Source organism: Crinia signifera, chromosome 19 (genome assembly GCF_055691185.1).
Source record: "Crinia signifera chromosome 19, ASM5569118v1, whole genome shotgun sequence".
Taxonomy (NCBI): Eukaryota; Metazoa; Chordata; class Amphibia; order Anura; family Myobatrachidae; genus Crinia; species Crinia signifera.
Genome location: NC_139226.1, coordinates 65,993,253 through 66,011,952, shown reverse-complemented (window position 1 = coordinate 66,011,952; position 18,700 = coordinate 65,993,253). Strand labels below are relative to the sequence as shown.

At 45.2% G+C, this 18,700-nt stretch overlaps 1 protein-coding gene across 1 annotated transcript in view; it reads right to left on the bottom strand.

The window, feature by feature from the left end:
* NHERF4 (NHERF family PDZ scaffold protein 4) overlaps positions 1-18,700 on the bottom strand; it is a 95,684-nt gene that overhangs the window by 55,255 nt on the left and 21,729 nt on the right. Inside the window, exon 4 of the mRNA XM_083161511.1 lies at positions 11,022-11,233. Coding sequence (XP_083017637.1) covers positions 11,022-11,233 — 212 coding nt within the window. The remainder of the gene's footprint in view (positions 1-11,021; positions 11,234-18,700) is intronic.

The window sequence follows — 18,700 nt, the reverse complement described above, 5'->3', positions numbered from 1 at the left end:
AGCATCTTATACATTGTTTAATAGATATAATATAATCCCTTGTGTCAGTCCAAACTCTAGTACAGTCTAAATTCCCTTTCACATATGAAAACTTTAACCTACAGTTTTTATGGCCTTATTTATAAAAAGCATAGAGTTCAATATGGCTCATTATCAAATTGCCCTATACATCATAGCAGTTAGACATACATATATTATTGCTGCTGATAACATTGCTGGCTTATGTATAAGGAAGTCTAGTTAATAAGTATGTGAGCAGCCAACAAGCTGGCTCACCCAGCACGTAATGACAAAGAATAGCCAAGCAAAGTGGTAAATTAACTATTACCTATGCAGCTACTGTTTTTTACCACCATATATAAATGAGTGTCACACTGTGCTACAGTATGTATACTCTATGAGTTGTAACACATAAGGGCTTATGTAATAGTAGTGTTACCACCCGTCTGGACAGTCCGGTAATTAAGCCGGAGGGGTGGTAACCCCAAACTATAAAATGTCTGGGAATTCTGTGCCCCCCGCAGCCGCAGCTGCAGCATTCGCCTGCCTGCGGCTCGGCCAGCCTTTTTCCCACTGATGACACACCACTCAGCCATGGGACACTCTGGGAGGAGGAGGAGGGACAGTTTCGGTCATGTGCCCTCCTGCTCCAATGCAGCAGCATGTGACTTACAGTGGCGCCGAGGCCAAGTAGTGTGACACTCCCTGTAGTCTCGCTGCCCACACCAGGGCCCAGCCAACTGGCCCAGCCAGGCCGCGGAGAGGGAGCAAGGCAGCCAGGCCAGCAGCATGACAACTGACTGAGGTGAGCTCAAAATTGAAAAAAAGGGGTACAGCGGCGCCCATGCCCAAGCCAACTTGCTTAAGCCATGGAGAGCAAGGCAGCCAGCAGCTGAACTCAGCTCAGTGAAAATTAAAAAAAGAACCAGCGAGGGGACAGAAGGACACAGACAGTCAAAGTGACAGAGTCAGACACTTCAAGCAAGGACTGGCATGGTTCAGAGACCTGGCTCCTGTCGCAGATGGAACACAGGACTGCTAGCACCATTTAACCCAATGTGGACTTGAACCTCATATACTTCTCCTTGAAAAAGATCCTTGCTGGATCGAAATGTTGGACGTTTTTTCTGATAGCTTCACCTGATATGTTTATTCTTTTTTAAAAATAAACAAAAACGTTTTTTTCATAACTTATTTGGTGAGTGTTCTTTTTCCCTATTTGGGAATACTGGACTATATTTGGCAACCCCCCCCCCCATTGACTTATGGCGAGTGTGAACTCAGGTACTCTGGTGTGTGTGTGTGTGTATGTATGTATGTATATATATATATATATATATATATATATATATATATATATATATATATATATATATATATAGCGATGCGGTGGTGCGGCACTCAGCTGTTTCAAAGTCCACTCGGGGAGGCAGTGGTTAACAATGTTTCAGTTTTTTACTTCAAACTGTTTTCAAGTCAAGTAAAGTGCAAGTGCAAGATTAACCAACATTTATACTTACAACCCAGCTGATGGATGGCGTGGTGCCGCACACCGGCGGGGGACCGTCTCTCCGTCCTGCCGTCGTCAGTGTGGATGACGTCACTCCGCCGGACGTCGGGGATCACGCTACACAGTGTTTCCGTTGTCATGACAACTGGGACGCTGTGAATACATCAGTATAGTAACACCGTGAATCATTTATAGTGGAACATCAGAAATACATGTAAAGGACATCATAACATGGTGCAGGCATGAGATATATATAAAGACAAATGTATAGAATAAAATGCATATAGGCTTTATGGTATCTATGAAAGAATCGATAAACATTAGACTCAATGAAAGCATCCATAGGAGATGCCTTCGTTTAACCCTTTGGGGGCGATTACATCTAATCTTGCGATCCACCGGCTCTCTAATTGTAATAACTTTAACCCTCTGTCGCCTCCTCTGATCGATGGGGGCACTGTATCAATCATTCTATACCGTAAAGTATTGAGGGGGTGTTGGTGGCTCGCAAAATGGCGGGCCACCGGTTGTTCGCTGGACCCTTTTTCTATAGCAAGACGAATTGCAGATCGGTGGGCTGTCATTCTGTCCTTGAACCTGCATTCGGTTTTACCGATATATACAAGTCCGCAGGGACAAAGGATTTGATAAACCACGAATATGGATGTGCAATTAAACTTCTTTCATAGATACCATACAGCCTATATGCATTTTATTCTATACATTTGTCTTTATATATATCTCATGCCTGCACCATGTTATGATGTCCTTTACATGTATTTCTGATGTTCCACTATTAATGATACACGGTGTTACTATACTGATGTATTCACAGTGTCCCAGTTGTCATGACAACGGAAACACTGTGTAGCGTGATCCCCGACGTCCGGCGGAGTGACGTCATCCACACTGGCGACGGCAGGACGGAGAGACGGTCCCCCGCCAGCGTGCGGTACCACACCATCCATCAGCTGGGTTGTAAGTTGTAAGTATAATTGTTGGTTAATCTAGCGTATGGAAGAACCGGCACTCCTTTGAGTTGTGGTGCATCTGCCCAGGTGCCTCCAGAATATATATATACTGTATATGTATATATATATATATATATATATATATATATATATATATATATATATATATATATACATATATATATATATATATACATATATATCTATAATTTATATATATATATATATATATATATATATATATATATATTTACCTGAAACCTGTGACAGCTGCCCCTTTAATTCAGGTGCTGTGTTTGGGATGGTCTCACCTTTAAAAGCCATAAGGACATGGCAGTTGAGCTTTAACCCAGGAAAATAACACATGTTCATTTTAGCTATGATGTGCAAACAGTTGCCAGGTTCCCATGAAAATCAGTTGTTAGTGTAGGACTTGCAGTGAAATTGGGTCCCTTGGCGATGGGCTGCAAGCTTAAATGCATTGATCAATTCATGAACTAAAACCTCATTATTTATTTAATTGATTATTTGAATGTTAAGGTGAGTTAGTTTGTTGTAGTGAGTGCTGGACCCCTTGTGTTTGTATTTACTAGAGTGTGTGGTCACAGGCCAATGCACCCCATCCTGGGAAGTGGGTGCTGTTTGCACCCCATTCTTAGGAATCACGAGTGTGTTGGTACTTCTGTATCTATCTATCTATCTATCTATCTATCTATCTATATATATATATATATAATGGGCATCACGTAAAGTGTTACGGTGCCCACTGTTGCACAAGGAGCAACGGTTGGCGGATGTAGACAGGTGGTCAGGCGTGAGCTCGTAGCTCCGTTGAGTCCCTGAGGCAGATGGTAAACCCCTGCAGAGCTAGGCTTCACCTGTGGCCACCGCGTCCGAAGGAGCGAGTTAGGCCCCCTCCGACTCCGTTGCAGCCAGGTCTTATGAATTGACAAGGGGTAAACGATCGCCAAAGGGTACCCAAGAGGACTGCTAATTACTGGGCCTGAGGGTCGAGAACGCGGAACCTTATGTCGGGCACAATCCGGACAAGACAGCACAAAATACTTGTTGTCCCTGGCCATCCCTGGCCACCAGACCACACTAGACAGAAGAGCAAGTGTCTTATATACTCCTCGATGACCATCAATCTTGGAGTCATGGCATTCTGCCAAGACTCTGCGTCTTAGAGATAGAGGAACGAACAACCAGTTCTCTGGTGTTTGGGCTGGAGCTTGTCCCTGAGCTTGACGGAGAAGACCCTCCAAGGTTTGACTAACTCCAGCATGAATACAGGATGTGGGAATGATGGGCCCTAACTTGACTCTACTCTCCTGTTGAGGGAGGAAACATCTAGAAAGAGCGTCTGCTCTGATGTTTTTAGATCTAAGAGATAAAGAAATTAAACCGCATAAAGAAGAGAGCCCACAGTCTCTTGGCTGACTCAATGTATTGCAGGTTCTTATGGTCAGTCAAGACAAGAATCTGATGGACCGCTCCTTCCAGCCACTGTCGCCACTCGTCAAAGGCCCACTTAATGGCGAGTAATTCTCTGTTGTCTACGTCATAATTGGACTCTGCCTGAGAAAATTTTCGGGACATATAGGCACAAGGGTGGAACTGTAGTGATTCGGGATCTCTCTGAGAGAGAACCGCCCCGGCCCCTACTTCGGAGGCGTCGACTTCTACCACAAATGGCAGATCGGGATTGGGGTGCTTAAGAAGTGGAGCTGAAATGAAGGCCTGCTTCAAAGTCTTAAAGGCCTGTTCTACTTGAGGACTCCATACTGATGGATCCGCCCCTTTTTTGGTCAGAGCCACCAAGGGTGCCACAATGGACGAAAAAGCATGAATAAAACGCCTATAATAATTAGCGAACCCAAGGAACCGCTGGACTGCTTTTAAATTAGTGGGCCAAACCCAATCCACAATGGCTTGTAATTTCTTGGGGTCCATTTGGAACCCTCGGGAGGAAATTGTATATCCTAGAAAAGAAACCTGGGTCACCTCAAAATCGCATTTTTCTAGCTTCGCGAATAACTGGTTTTCCCGCAATTTCTGCAAAACCTGGCACACTTGTGCCCTATGCGAGTCCAAGTCTCGGGAAAAAATTAAGATATCGTCCAAATAGACAACTACAAATTTACCCAAGAATTCCCGAAGGACGTCATTGATAAAATCTTGAAAAACGGCTGGGGCATTGGAGAGGCCAAACGGCATTACCAGGTACTCGTAGTGCCCCGTCTGAGTACTGAATGCCGTTTTCCATTCGTCCCCTTCCTTGATTCTAATGAGGTTATAAGCCCCCCTAAGATCTATTTTGGAAAAAATGGTAGCGGATCGAAGTTGGTCAAACAGAACTGTAATCAAAGGAAGGGGATAGGTGTTCTTCACCGTAATCTTGTTGAGGGCACGGAAATCTATGCAAGGCCTCAAAGAACCGTCTTTTTTTGCCACAAATTAGAGTGATTTAGAGTGCCGAATAAAACCCTTTGAAAGACTCTCTTGGATGTACTCATCCATAGCCTTTGTCTCCGAGACAGATAAGGTATAAAGCCTGCTCTTGGGTAGTGGAGCGTTGGGAACCAACTGGATGGCACAGTCGTATGGCCGGTGTGGAGGCAAACTGTCGGCCTTGCCCTTTGAAAAAACATCTAAAAAATCTTGGTGGGGACGGGGACCCCTGCTAAAGAGGTGGAATTTACTGGGAGTGAGATCTGAAGGCACTGTTGCTGACAAGTGGGACTCCAATGGGCAATTTCTCCCAGATGCCAATCAATGATGGGATTGTGTTTTTTCAACCAGGGGAAACCCAATACGATGGGCACCGACGGACAGGAGGTTATCAGGAAGGTAATTTCCTCCTGGTGAAAAAGACCAATGGTCAACTGCACGGGAGGAGTCTGAAATAAGACGGCCCCATTGGAGAGCACTCCACCATCTAAACCCCGTAGGGTGATGGGAACAGGAAGCCAGAGTTGGGGAATCCCCATACTCTGGGCGATGGCAGAGTCTAGGAAGTTGCCAGCCGCACCACTATCAATAAAAACAGACCCTTAAAAAATGGTATCCTTGAAAGGATATACACCCCGGTACTAATAACGAATCTAGAGAGGAAAACAGCTGAAGGCCGAAGTGAACCCTCTCTTCGTTCACTTGGCCCGGCCTTTTACTGGCCTATTGGGACATTTTCTCAGAATGTGACCCTTGCACCCACAGTATAGGCAAAGTCCTGAGCTCAGTCGGCGAGCCCTTTCCTCCGGGGAAATGCGAGCTGCCCCAAGTTGCATTGGTTCCTCGCTTTCCTCAGGGGTCACCGGGACATAGGGAACCACCCGGGTAAGAAAGCCCCGTTCAGACCTCCGCTCATGGAGGCGACGGTCAATTTTAATGGCTAATTCGATTAATTTATCCAGAGTTTTAGGTGCTGGGTATTGAATGAGGCAATCCTTAATTTCATCGGCCAGACCACAACGAAATTGGCTGCGTAACGCTGGATCGTTCCATCCGCAGTCATTTGCCCATCGGTGGAACTCTGTACAATAAGCCTCAGCTGGGACTTTCCCTTGTTTAAGGGCCCTAAGATGAGTCTCTGCTGAGGCTTCACGGTCGGGGTCATCATATGACAACCCAAGAGAACTAAAGAAACTGTCTAGCGAGGTCAAAGCTGGGCTGTCAGAGGGCAGTCCAAAGGCCCAGGTCTGGGGGTCACCCTGGAGTAAAGATATTACTAGACTGATACGCTGGGCCTCGGACATGAAAGAGCGCGGTTTGAGCCAAAAATACAGTTTGTAGCTCTCTCTAAAATTAAAGAAGGTTTTGCGATCCCCAGAGAACCGATCTGGTAGGTTCATTTTGGGGTCTGAACCTCCTGACTCTGGGGGCCGCATCCTTTGCTCTTGAGAAGCTACCTTTAAAGATAATTCCCGCACCATCTGAGTAAGCCCCTGGAGCTGATCAGAAAAAGTCTGGGGAGTGGTACTCATAATACAAGATCAACCAACAAATAACAGAAGGAGATATAAGACTAATTATAGCCTCTCTTTTTTAGGCCGGTTATAATGTTACGGTGCCCACTGTGGCACAAGGAGCAACGGTTGGCAGATGTAGACAGGTGGTCAGGCGTGAGCCCGTAGCCGGGACCGCCGGTTAGGACGGCCACAGCGGATGCTACTCTAACTCTGTTGAGTCCCTGAGGCAGATGGTAAACCCCTGGAGAGCTACGCTTCACCTGTGGCCGCCGCGTCCGAAGGAGCAAGTTAGGCCCGCTCCGACCCCGATGCAGCCAGGTCTTATGAATTGACAAGGGGTAAACGATCGCCAAAGGGTACCCAAGAGGACCGCTAACTACTGGGCCTAGCTGAGGGTTGACCCCTGACTGCCGGCACCAGGCCAAAACCGGGATGCGACCAAGTCGCAGACACAAGTGGATCGGAAGAGGAGTCCCCAGCAGGCTACGCCCCAGGAACGGCGACTCCTCAAAACTAGGATAACAATAGAGGACACTCCCTGCCTGAAAGATACTAATAAAAGATGATAACAAGAATGTACCCACGGAAGGGCACGACCAGGGCGGGCCACTGGAGATGGATGAAAGAGAAGACTGAGCCCACGGAGGGGCACGGCCACGGCGGGCCACTGGAGATGGATGGAAGGAAAAGAGAATGAACCCACGGCGGGGCACGGCCACCGCGGGCCACTGGAGTGAGTAAAGACCGAGGCTCCACTGGAGCACTTACGTGACCCACGAGAAGATGGGGACAGTGGGCCAAGCACAGGCTCAGGCTGAAGCAGGTCTTCTGGCTGAAGCAGGATACAAAACAGGACACTCCACGGAAGGCTGGGGGAAGCAGACACTGGAAGAACAAGTAGCTGGACAAGGACAATGGGCTGGGAAGCCCAGGGGACCGGAATGCAGAGCAATCTGCTAGCTGGGCAGAAAGCTATTAGCTAAGACAGCTTACAGCTATGTGCCCAGCAGACGCCGGCTATTTATTCGAATTTCGCGCCACCTGACTGACGTCAGGTGCGCGCGTCTGCTGCCGCCGGGCGGAAGCTCGAGGACGTTGCCTAGCAACGTCCCAATGCTCCGAGTCAGAGGGAGGCTTGGGATGCTGCCCGGCAACGTCCCGGCCACGTCACTGTGAGCAGCATCCGCCGTCCGTCCGGGTGTACTACAACCCGGGCGGCGGCGTGCAACATAAAGGGCATTACTGTGTTTGGTATAACATGTAATAAGCATTATGGTGTGTGGTATAATATGTAATATATATTATGTTGTGTGCCATGTGTAATGGGCATTACTGTGTGTGGCAGGGGTGGATCCAGGAGAAAATGACAGGGGGGGGCACCGTGATAGTAGAGGGTTTGGGAGGGGGGAGCATTAGTGGTGTTAGTGTACATGCTAAGAGAGCAGTGAGAGAGAGGAGAGCAGAGAGAAGTCAGGAATGGGATAAAAAATACGCCACAGGCCCACCTTGCCGACAAAAGTCAAGGATGTAGTTGTGCACCCGCCGAAGACAAGCTCTGGAAAAGGGGGTGTGGTCAATCAAAAGGGGGCATGACCCTGAGTGTAGTGTACCACAACATATACAACTTCTACACATTATGCAACAAAATACTAGACCCCATTATACTTGCCCATTACACATGATGCCAAATGGAATGAGCCAACATTCACATAATGCCACATAGATTGAGCCAAAATTCACATAATGCCTCATGGGTTGAGCCAAAATTCACATAATGCCAACACGGATTGAGCCAAAATTAATTTAATGCCACAGGGATTGAGCCAAATTTCACATAATGCTACATGTATAGAGCCAAAATTCACAATATGCTTCACAAACAGGGATATTGCCCACCAAAGGTACACATTAAAAATTTACACTATAAAGCCCACTACATGTTAAGCCACACATCATAATGGCCATTACATATTATGCCAAACACCATAATGCCTATTAAAAATTATGCTACATAAGTGCTACTTATCTACATGCTGATTGCCAAAGGTCGCATACTCATTGCCAGGGGTTCCATGCTCGTTGCCATGTAGGATTACAGGCTCATTGCCAAGGGGGAATACATGCTCGTGGTAACTGGGGGACAGCCGCCGCCGGGCAGAAGTAACAGCCATTGGCAGCCAGGCAGAGAGCGGGGGGCTGCCTGGCTGTATTCAGAGCACTGCAGGTCCCGGCTATTTGAAATTATACCCCTTTCACACCAGAAAATTTACCCGGGAATATGGTCCCAGGATCATGCAGGAACATTCCCGCATTGGCCCCTTTTACACCAGCCTAGTCCCTGCATTTACTGATGTGAGAGAGAGAGAAAACCACCCCCTTCCCCCCTTTAACCGGCTATATCATTTAACCTGCTATATCTTCGAAACCAACTGACCCATTTACATGAGACCAATATCATATTGAAGAACTTTTGAGTGGGCTTTGAATGATTTTGGTCCTATGAAAGTGACAAACAACATGAACAGCCATGAAATTACATTTCAGAAAAAAAAATTGGTTTACCCGCATAGTCTCCGGAACCAATTGACACATATGGACCAGCCTGCTATCAGATTGAGTGTTTTGGGTTCAAGTGAGATCAAACACGTGCTTCTGTGATGCCGGGGGGGGGGGGGGGGGGGGACTGGCAGCCGTCGGAACTGGGTGGGGGTCAGAATTAGCGGGTCCCATGTTTAGCTATGGGGAAAATCTTCCAGCTTTGCCCTGCGGTATCTCCAGTTCCTGGGGGCTAGCGAGGCAGCACCAGGCTCACTGGAAAGCCCCCGTCCTTTGCTACAAAAGGTACTTGTGTATTATCATGGCGTTAGCGTAGCGGTGCTGTCAGAATCAGCATAGTGTTCATGCGCCCAGTGTAGTCAGTGTCCCTGTCAGATTCTGCGTAGTGTTCCCGCGGTCAGTGTATATTCAGATTTGGCATACTGTTCTCGCGGCCAGTACTTTGTTAAGTTGCTTTCTTCTTATTATTATTATTAACTAAAATCCAGTTACCAGTTAACACATGTCGTCATTACTGTCTCAGATATATGATATGGCAGGTGTGAATGTTTACCTGAAACTCCCCCACTATCCGTGCCAGCCTGAAGCGTGGTGAGTGGATGCGTTACGCATCCTCCCGACTTGTTCATATCTCTACTATCCACGGAGGTGTGGAGTTGATTTTATAAAGTGTGGCGAGCCACTGAGCCCGAAGCGTGGATTACTTCACATGTATTCCGAGTGCAAAACGTGTGATGGGTATCGCAGTGTGTGGCAAACTATGTAATAGGTATTACTGTGTGTGGCATAACGTGTAAGTAGCAATACGGTGTGGAAAATAAAGAATAGAATTGGAGCACATGTTGTGGTGGGCCAATTGGTGGGCTGTGGGTGGCTCAAGGGGTGGGCTACTGTCCAGGAATCTCTCAACAAAAAGGTGGTAACCCTATGGAATAGCCTATGATATGCAGGCATGGGCACACTTCCAGTGGGTAAGCCGGTATTTTTAAGGTGGCAGTTATTCAACAGGAAAACCAGGATGGGGACCCATCTATCTCACTATGGGTGGGCACATCTGTCTCACTCTGCATAAACAAGATGGAATAGACCAGGGGTCCTCAAACTATTTTGCTCTTGGACCCCATCAGACAATAAAAATAATGACAGGACCCCAGCAAGTTACTGCAGAAGGTCATCACATCACATGTGTAGTCAGCAGACAACACATACATGGCAGCATTGTGGAGGCACAAAATGATCTGAGCTAAAATAACAGACAAATCAATAGATTTCTCAGACTCCTTGAATCACTGACTGAGAGTAGAAAAGTCGGTACTTATGTAGTATCTGGGCTGCCGATATTGTGATTGTATGCCTTACCTTAAGGCATACAATCGGATGCGATGCGATGCGATTCAATGCGATTTTGCATAGGATTTAATGTTAAGAAGGTCCTGTTCATTTCCCCACTATCCAAGTGGGCATAGAGTTGATTTTATATAGCGTGGCGAGCGCAGCGAGCCACAGAGCCCGAAGCGTGGCGAGCGAACGCATATTTCTTAAAAAGTATTCTGTGTCCGCTCGCCACGCTTCGGGCTCGGTGGCTCGCTACGCTCGCCACAAGTTTATATCCTACTCCATGCCCACTTGGATAGTGGGGAAAGGAAAAGGACCCCTTTTTCCCATTGAATTCTATGTTAAAATGGACACAGACCATTTTAACATTGAATCCTATGGAAAAATCTTGACCATCGCATCGCATACGATTTGGTCGCATGCGATGCGATGCGATCCGATTTCTAAATCGGACGCCCAGATACTACATAAGTACCGAAAAGTCATCAGCCTGATGGTCAGCAACATGGAGCCGTGACCCCATGCTGAGAAGGTCGGGACCCACTTTGGTGTGAGGACCCACAGTTTGAGAACCGCTGGAATAGACCATTCGCAATTATATGTTTACACATCTACATACTAATAATCACAGACATATAGCATTACAGCAGTGAAATATTGGCAACATTGCTATGGACTCACCCTTATGTGTTCCTGTTCATGTACATACTCCCCATTAAATTGCAGTAGCTGGTCTCCATCCTTTAGTCCCCCAAGATGAGCTGGTCCTCCGGGAGCAACATAGTTTACAAAATGACCATGTCGTTCCAGATCCATATTTAGATGGAAGCCAAACAGACCATTTGCATCTTTTCTCAACACACAGGTTCGAGTTGCCGGCTCAGGGGCTAAACCTGAGGGAATAAATGCATCAAAGCACAGGTAGTAAAAAATGAGGAGACGACTGAAATGCATAGAATTTTTTGGGGCTTTATATACTGTAGCATTATCAAGGTTTACAGAGAGACAAATAATACAGTGTGTATGTGATATTCCCTGTGGGACCTAGAAAATGTGTTATTTCCATGTGGAAAACAATGCTTTTTCCCTGTGACAATGTGCGTGTACTGTAAATGGGGAGGGTGAGAACGCAGTATAAAGAGTATACTGGGTATGAGTAAAAACCGGACCAGACCACCAAGCCGGACTTTAAAATCTGGAGTCCAGAACTGAGGGGGGGGGGGGGGGGGGGGCGTAACATCTGCGGCTAAACTTCTTTGAAGTCATTTAAAGATCTGATGATGATATATTTATTATAATATATTTTATGGGGTAACATCCTGATAATACTGCCCCTTAGTGAGGGAACAAAGCAATGGGATATACAGTATATTGAGACATTATCAAGAACAGAATTTACAATATTCCCAAGCAGGCTACTCCAACACCTCAAATACATAAACTAGAGAACAGATACCAATTGGTTGGAAAAGTATAACAAATTTTACTGTATTAAAATACATGCATAATTACAATATTACATAAAATATATATAAAAAATAATAATAATGTAACAGGTAGGGTGGGGAATAAAAAGTAAATTGTAATGAATGAAAACCAAGCCTCAATGGATACGTCTGGATATATATTGTGATCACTTTTTGGGGGACGGGTAAGTGCACGGTACCAATTGATGTATTAGGATCCTTTCTAGGTGGTGTAACCGGGGGTCCTCACGATGTCTGCGGCTGAGTGGAATTGCCACTGGAGGAACAATTGCTCGCTTGATGATGTTCAGTCCTCTGATTTAGGGTGAGAGAATGATGTTTTTAGCTCAAATCACCTGGAGGAATCTCTGAAGCGATATACCCGGTGGATATTACAACAATGATGTGGAGTGTGGCTTCCGTGCCCAGTGATGGTACTCCCTGGTGTGGATGTTGTTCACCTGGGGTGCTGAGCACGGTGTCCGCCAATTGAAGTGTCCAAAGTTAGGATGAATGATGAAAGGGTGTCCGCAAAAAGGAGGGGTTCACAGCGATATCCAGAGTCTGGGAGGATCACCTAACGCGTTTCACTGCGTCCTGCAGCTTTATCAAAGGTGTTGAGACTGTGTACCTAGCTCAGGTATATATACCCTACTAAATAGAGAAATCAATACACCTGTGGGACTCAATCATCAATTTTGTTTTATAAACCATATAGAAAATTAACACAGGGGTAAGGGGGCAGACATATGTCATGATAATAAGTGAAAACAAATAGTACCTATTAGAACTTCACAGTAGAAATACACAAAAGCTCATTAATAAAGATTATAGCTCCAGTCACGTGATCATGATAGGTCACGTGATCGGGGTAAATAGAGTGATTTATACATAGATGCGTATCTCTTTAGACATCATAATGTGTATATAATTATTTAAATGGTAAGCATTACTAAGTTGGGTATAGGTCGAGTTTAAAAACAGGACTTTTAATGTATATAGCAATGATGTCCAGTGCATGATTGGAACGCATATATGCGTTCCACATGAGACAGATGAAACAGCCTCCGCTTACAACCCGGAAGTGTAATGGGTTTTTCGGCTGTAATTTTGTCTGGAGAGAGGACGGAGACCAACGGTCCAATCAAAGTATTCATAGAAGGCGGTCACATGACCAACACCCAACCACACATCATAAACTGACGTGATTGATCACGTGCACATCACGTGACCGCCGTCACAATAATCCGGAGCGCCTTTGCATTCCAGGATTAGGTCACGTGGTCGGAACTTCCCATATGTAGTTATATGGAGCGCATATGCGTTCCATAGTCCGGTCACGTGGTTCAAATTTTCCTTCTTGTTATTGAAAGGACAAATTCTATATATCTACATAGCTGGGAATATGAATATTTTATAAGAAAAAAAACAATATAGAGAAAATATCAGATAGTGGGCCTTATTCAGATCTGATTGCAGTACAAATTTGTTCTCAAAATGGGCAAAACCATGTGCACTGCAGGGGGAGAAGATGTAACATGTGGAGAGAGTTTTAGATTTGGGTGAGTTATTTTGTTCCTGTGCAGGGTAAATACTGGCTGCATTATTCTTACACTGCAATTTAGATTTCAGTTTCGACACACCCCACCCAAATTTAACTCTCTATGCACATGTTACATCTGCCCCACCTGCAGTGCACATGGTCTTGCCCATTTTGAGAACAAATTTGTACTGCGATCAGATCTGAATAAGGGCCTGTATATATATATTAACAGATATATTAGTAGATGTCTTTCATAGAAAAGCACATATTTTAACAAAGATATAAAATAACCGATGTTACCTGGTTAAGAAAGCCGCCCTGTGTGCGGCGAAACGCGTTCCCTAAAGGACATCAGAGAAAGGACACCCCTGCCGCCGACTCACCCGCACTATCAGAGCCGATTCTGGGATACCCATCTACCGCAGACACACACTGTCTTCACGGACGCAGTGACAGAGCGCCGTGTGAGCCTCACAGCCTGAGAGTCTGCAGCGAAGGAGGCAGCTGCTGTTGGGACATTTCCAAAGGCTGATCCCCTGTTTAGACCTGAGGCAGCCGAGCGGCATCCAGGGGTGAGCAAGCGCTGCGGCGCAATCTTGTCAATTACTGACCGCACTAACTGTATTCACTGCCGTGCAACCAGTACACAGTGGAGGCAGGACGGACACTGTCACCCAGCTACCAGACAGAAGTCCTTGCCCTCCACTTGCACGGGCACCCACAGATTCCACCAGTGTGTTTTGCCAAAGAAATTAATGCGCATAACAGCCCTCATTTGAGAACAATATCTAACAATTTGGACGTTTATAGTCCCTATCAGGAATTGCACTGGGACTTAATTGGTTGACTTATGAGAGAAAATCTCCAATTTATGGTCACGCTTACATCTCAGCGTTAGGTACAATGGTGCACCATTGATTGTGATTTTAAATGCATTGTATGTTTATTATTATTGTGTGTTGTTTTTAATAAATTGTCAGTTTTCACCTTTGAGCGCCCCGCATTTTTCTTTGCATATTCTATTTATTTAGAGGCTGGCAATCCTCTTATGTGGTGGCTGCAGGGGAACAAGTTACAGCACCTAGTCTCTAGCGCCAAAGACTTAAAACTTTTGTTCTCAAACCGATGTTACATGTTGAGAGCGAATACATTCCAAGGAATGGAATTACTGTTATCCACACAGAAAAAGAAAGTTTCTCTGTGTGTATATATAATAATCCTTAAAGTACCATTATGTAACTAATGAGGATATAACCAGGGCAGATGTAATTATAACCAGGTATAGCAGAAAGATCATTACTTTATAGTTTTGTTTTTAAATTTTATTCATTCTGATATAAAGATATATCCATATAGCAGAGAGTGTGTATAATAGGTGCACATCCTCAGCTATACAGACAAAAGGATTGTGGAACCTGCAGTTCCCATTGAATGGTATTAGAATTATCATATACTATTATGGTTAGGTAGTTGGGTATTAAGCTGATGAAAGGAATCAGAGGACAATATTGAGTTCCATTGCCTCGTCGAGGCCCCTAGGGAAGAGACAGTCCATTTTGAAGGTCCAAAAAATTTCCTGTCTACATAAGGTTTCGCATCTACTAATATATCTGTTAATATATATATATATATATATTATCTGATATTTTCTCTATATTGTTTTTTTTTTTATAAAATATTCATATTCCCAGCTATGTAGATATATAGAAATTGTCCTTTCAATAACAAGAAGGAAAATTTGAACCACGTGACCGGACTTTGGAACGCATATGCGCTCCATATAACTACATATGGGAAGTTCCGACCACGTGACCTAATCCTGGAACGCAAAGGCGCTCCGGATTATTGTGACGGTGGTCACGTGATGTGCATGTGATCAATCACGTCAGTTTATGACGTGTGGTCGGGTGTTGGTCATGTGACCGCCTTCTATGAATACTTTGATTGGACCATTGGTCTCCGTCCTCTCTCCATACAAAATTACCGCCGAAAAACCCATTACACTTCCAGGTCGTAAGCGGAGGCTGTTTCATCTGTCTCATGTGGAACGCATATGCGTTCCAATCACGCACTGGACATCATTGCTATATACATTAAAAGTCCTGTTTTTAAACTCGACCTATACCCAACTTAGTAATGCTTACCATTTAAATAATTGGTACTCTTTACCTAGATGGGCGCCAGCGATTGAAATCGCGGGCGTCGGGGGTAAAAATCGCGGTCATCGCGGGCATCGCGGGTAAATCGCGGGTACATAAAAATCTGCTACCCGCGATGACCGCGATTTTCCCATAGGGAACAATGTTAAAAAGGCTGATTGAGCGCGATTTTCATGTAAAATGCCTCAATGCCCGCGATTTGGCCATAGGAATCAATGTTAAATGGGCTACAGAGCCCAAATAGGCACAATTAACCCTTAAATGTCCCCCCAAATTTTTAACGCACTACCCACGATCCACGCCAACCCGAAGCGTGGCGAGCGCAGCGAGCCCGCGAGGGGCGGCGGTACGCGTCCTCCGACCTTTTCATGCCCTACTATCCACTAGGGCGTGGAGTGAGAATAGAATAGTGTGGCGAGCGCAGCGAGCCACCGAGCCCGAAGCGTGGCGAGCGCAGCGAGCCCCGCGAGGGGACGCGGATACCTTCACAGGTAGACGCGTCCCCTCGCGGGCTTCACAGGTGTCCGCGTCGCCACGGACACCTGTGAAGCCCGCGAGGGGACGCGTATAACTGTGAAGGTATCCGCGTCCCCTCGCGGGGCTCGCTGCGCTCGCCACGCTTCGGGCTCGGTGGCTCGCTGCACTCGCCACACTATTCTATTCTCAACTCCACGCCGACGTGGATAGTAGGGCATGAAAAGGTCGGAGGACGCGTACCGCCGCCCCTCGCGGGCTCGCTGCGCTCGCCACGCTTCGGGTTGGCGTGGATCGTGGGGTGGCGTTAAAAATTTGGGGGGACATTTAAGGGTTAATTGTGCTTATTTGGGCTCTGTGGCCCATTTAACATTGATTCCTATGGCCAAATCGGGTCCATTGAGGCATTTAACAGTAAAATCGTGTCCATCGGGCCTTTTAACATTGATTCCTATGGCAAATCGGGAGCATCGCGTCGCGGGCATCGCGGGTACATTTATGGCCGGCCGCGACGCGACCGACGCGATTTCCATGTTTAACATGGGTTTCAATGGGAAATCGCGGGCAAATGTACCCGCGATCACCACGACGGGCGCCCATCTAGGTAAAGAGTACCAAATAATTATATACACATTATGATGTCTAAAGAGATACGCATCTATGTATAAATCACTCTATTTACCCTGATCATGTGACCTATCATGATCACGTGACTGGAGCTATAATCTTTAATAAAGAGCTTTTTGTGTATTTCTACTGTGAAGTTCTAATAGGTACTAATGGTTTTCACTTATTATCATGATATATGTCTGCCCCCTTACCCCTGTGTTCATTTTATATATGGTTTATAAAATGAAATTGATGATTGAGTCCCACAGGTGTATTGATTTCTCTATTTAGTAGGGTATATATACCTGAGCTAGGTACACAGTCTCAACACCTTTGATAAAGCTGCAGGACGCAGTGAAACGTGTTAGAGGATCCTCCCAGACTCTGGATATCGCTGTGAACCCCCTCCTTTTTGTGGACACCCTTTCATCATTCATCCTAACTTTGGACACTTCAATTGGCGGACACCGTGCTCAGCACCCCAGGTGCACAACAGCCACACCAGGGAGTACCATCACTGGGCACGGAAGCCACACTCCACATCATTGTTGTAATATCCACCGGGTATATCGCTTCAGAGATTCCTCCAGGTGATTTGAGCTAAAAACATCATTCTCTCGCCCTAAATCAGATGACTGAACATCATCAAGCGAGCAATTGTTCCTCCAGTGGCAATTCCACTCAGCCACAGACATCGTGAGGACCCCCGGTTACACCACCTAGAAAGGACCCTAATACATCAATTGGTAACGTGCACTTACCCTTCCCCCAAAAAGTGATCACAATATATATCCAGACGTATCCATTGAGGCTTGGTTATCATATTCATTTTCATTCATTCCAATTTACTTTTTATTCCCCACCCTACCTGTTACATTATTGTGTTTTTTTTATATATTTTATGTAATATTGTAATTATGCATGTATTTTAATACAGTAAAATATTGTCTATTAATACAAGCGCTGCTCGACTCGCCTAGTGCGTGTCCTTTTCTTGAGTGGGGAGTGACTACCCCCACATTTGACACACAAAAAAAAGGCTTTTTTTCCAATCGCACAGGTGAGGATATTTGTGTATGTGATATAACCCTTTTATATAATGATGAGACTTTAAATAAGTCTTTATTTTAGGGTGTGCTGCCACTAGAACAGAAGATTAGATACAGTTTTTGAGAAAGAGAAGGCTGTCATTAGTGTGGCGCACTGGTAAAGAGAGGTGGTTTTAATAAAAATTAACTTTTAATTATTACATCTTAAAATGTAATATATAAAATACATAACATACATGGGTAAAGTTTTGACAAGGTAAAGATAAAAAAGGAATGAATCCTTGCTTAGTGTGTTTCGATATCCCTTAATGCAGGGGTTCCCAATCTTTTTTTAATCACGGCACCCTAGAGTATCAAAATTTTTTCACGGCACCCCATGGCCAAAAATAAATTTATTAGATTGGGTTTATATGTGATTCTTTGGGTCAGGTATGTGGTAAAGGACAGGATTTGCTTCTGTTTGTACACATTGTATTAATGGCAGCCACCAGCATTGCTTTTGCTTATAAATAATTAACCATTAATAATTTGAGTTGGTCCTGGACTACCAACCCAGGGCACCCCTGCATGTGTCTCGAGGCACCCCAGGGAGCCACGGCACACAGTTTGGGAACCACTGCCTTAATGAAAGTTATGGACAGTGGTTGTATCAGTGCCACACTCGATGGGTGCACTGATCACTGCCTTTAATAATATCACAAGTATCCCTACTGTTCGGGCCCCCTCACATTTATTTTATGATGATTTGGTGTGTCTTGTTCAAAATCGCCTGGTGTGTATCCACACGTAATTTCGTATGCAATAAATTGGTTGGATATGGAGTATTATACTTCCTCAATTATAAAGAGAGAGAAAAGTGTGTCCTATGTCGGTGCACCAATAAAGATTCTAAAACATAACTTTTATTGTGTTTATTTTAAGAACTGCGAGATAAAAATACATATAACAACAAAAAGACAAGGGTGGAGTGACACTTTAAAAACTATGGTGGTGGGCAGATGCTTGCAGATGAATCTATGATGTATGTTGATTCTGTTTTGAAGACAGTGTGCTAGTAAAT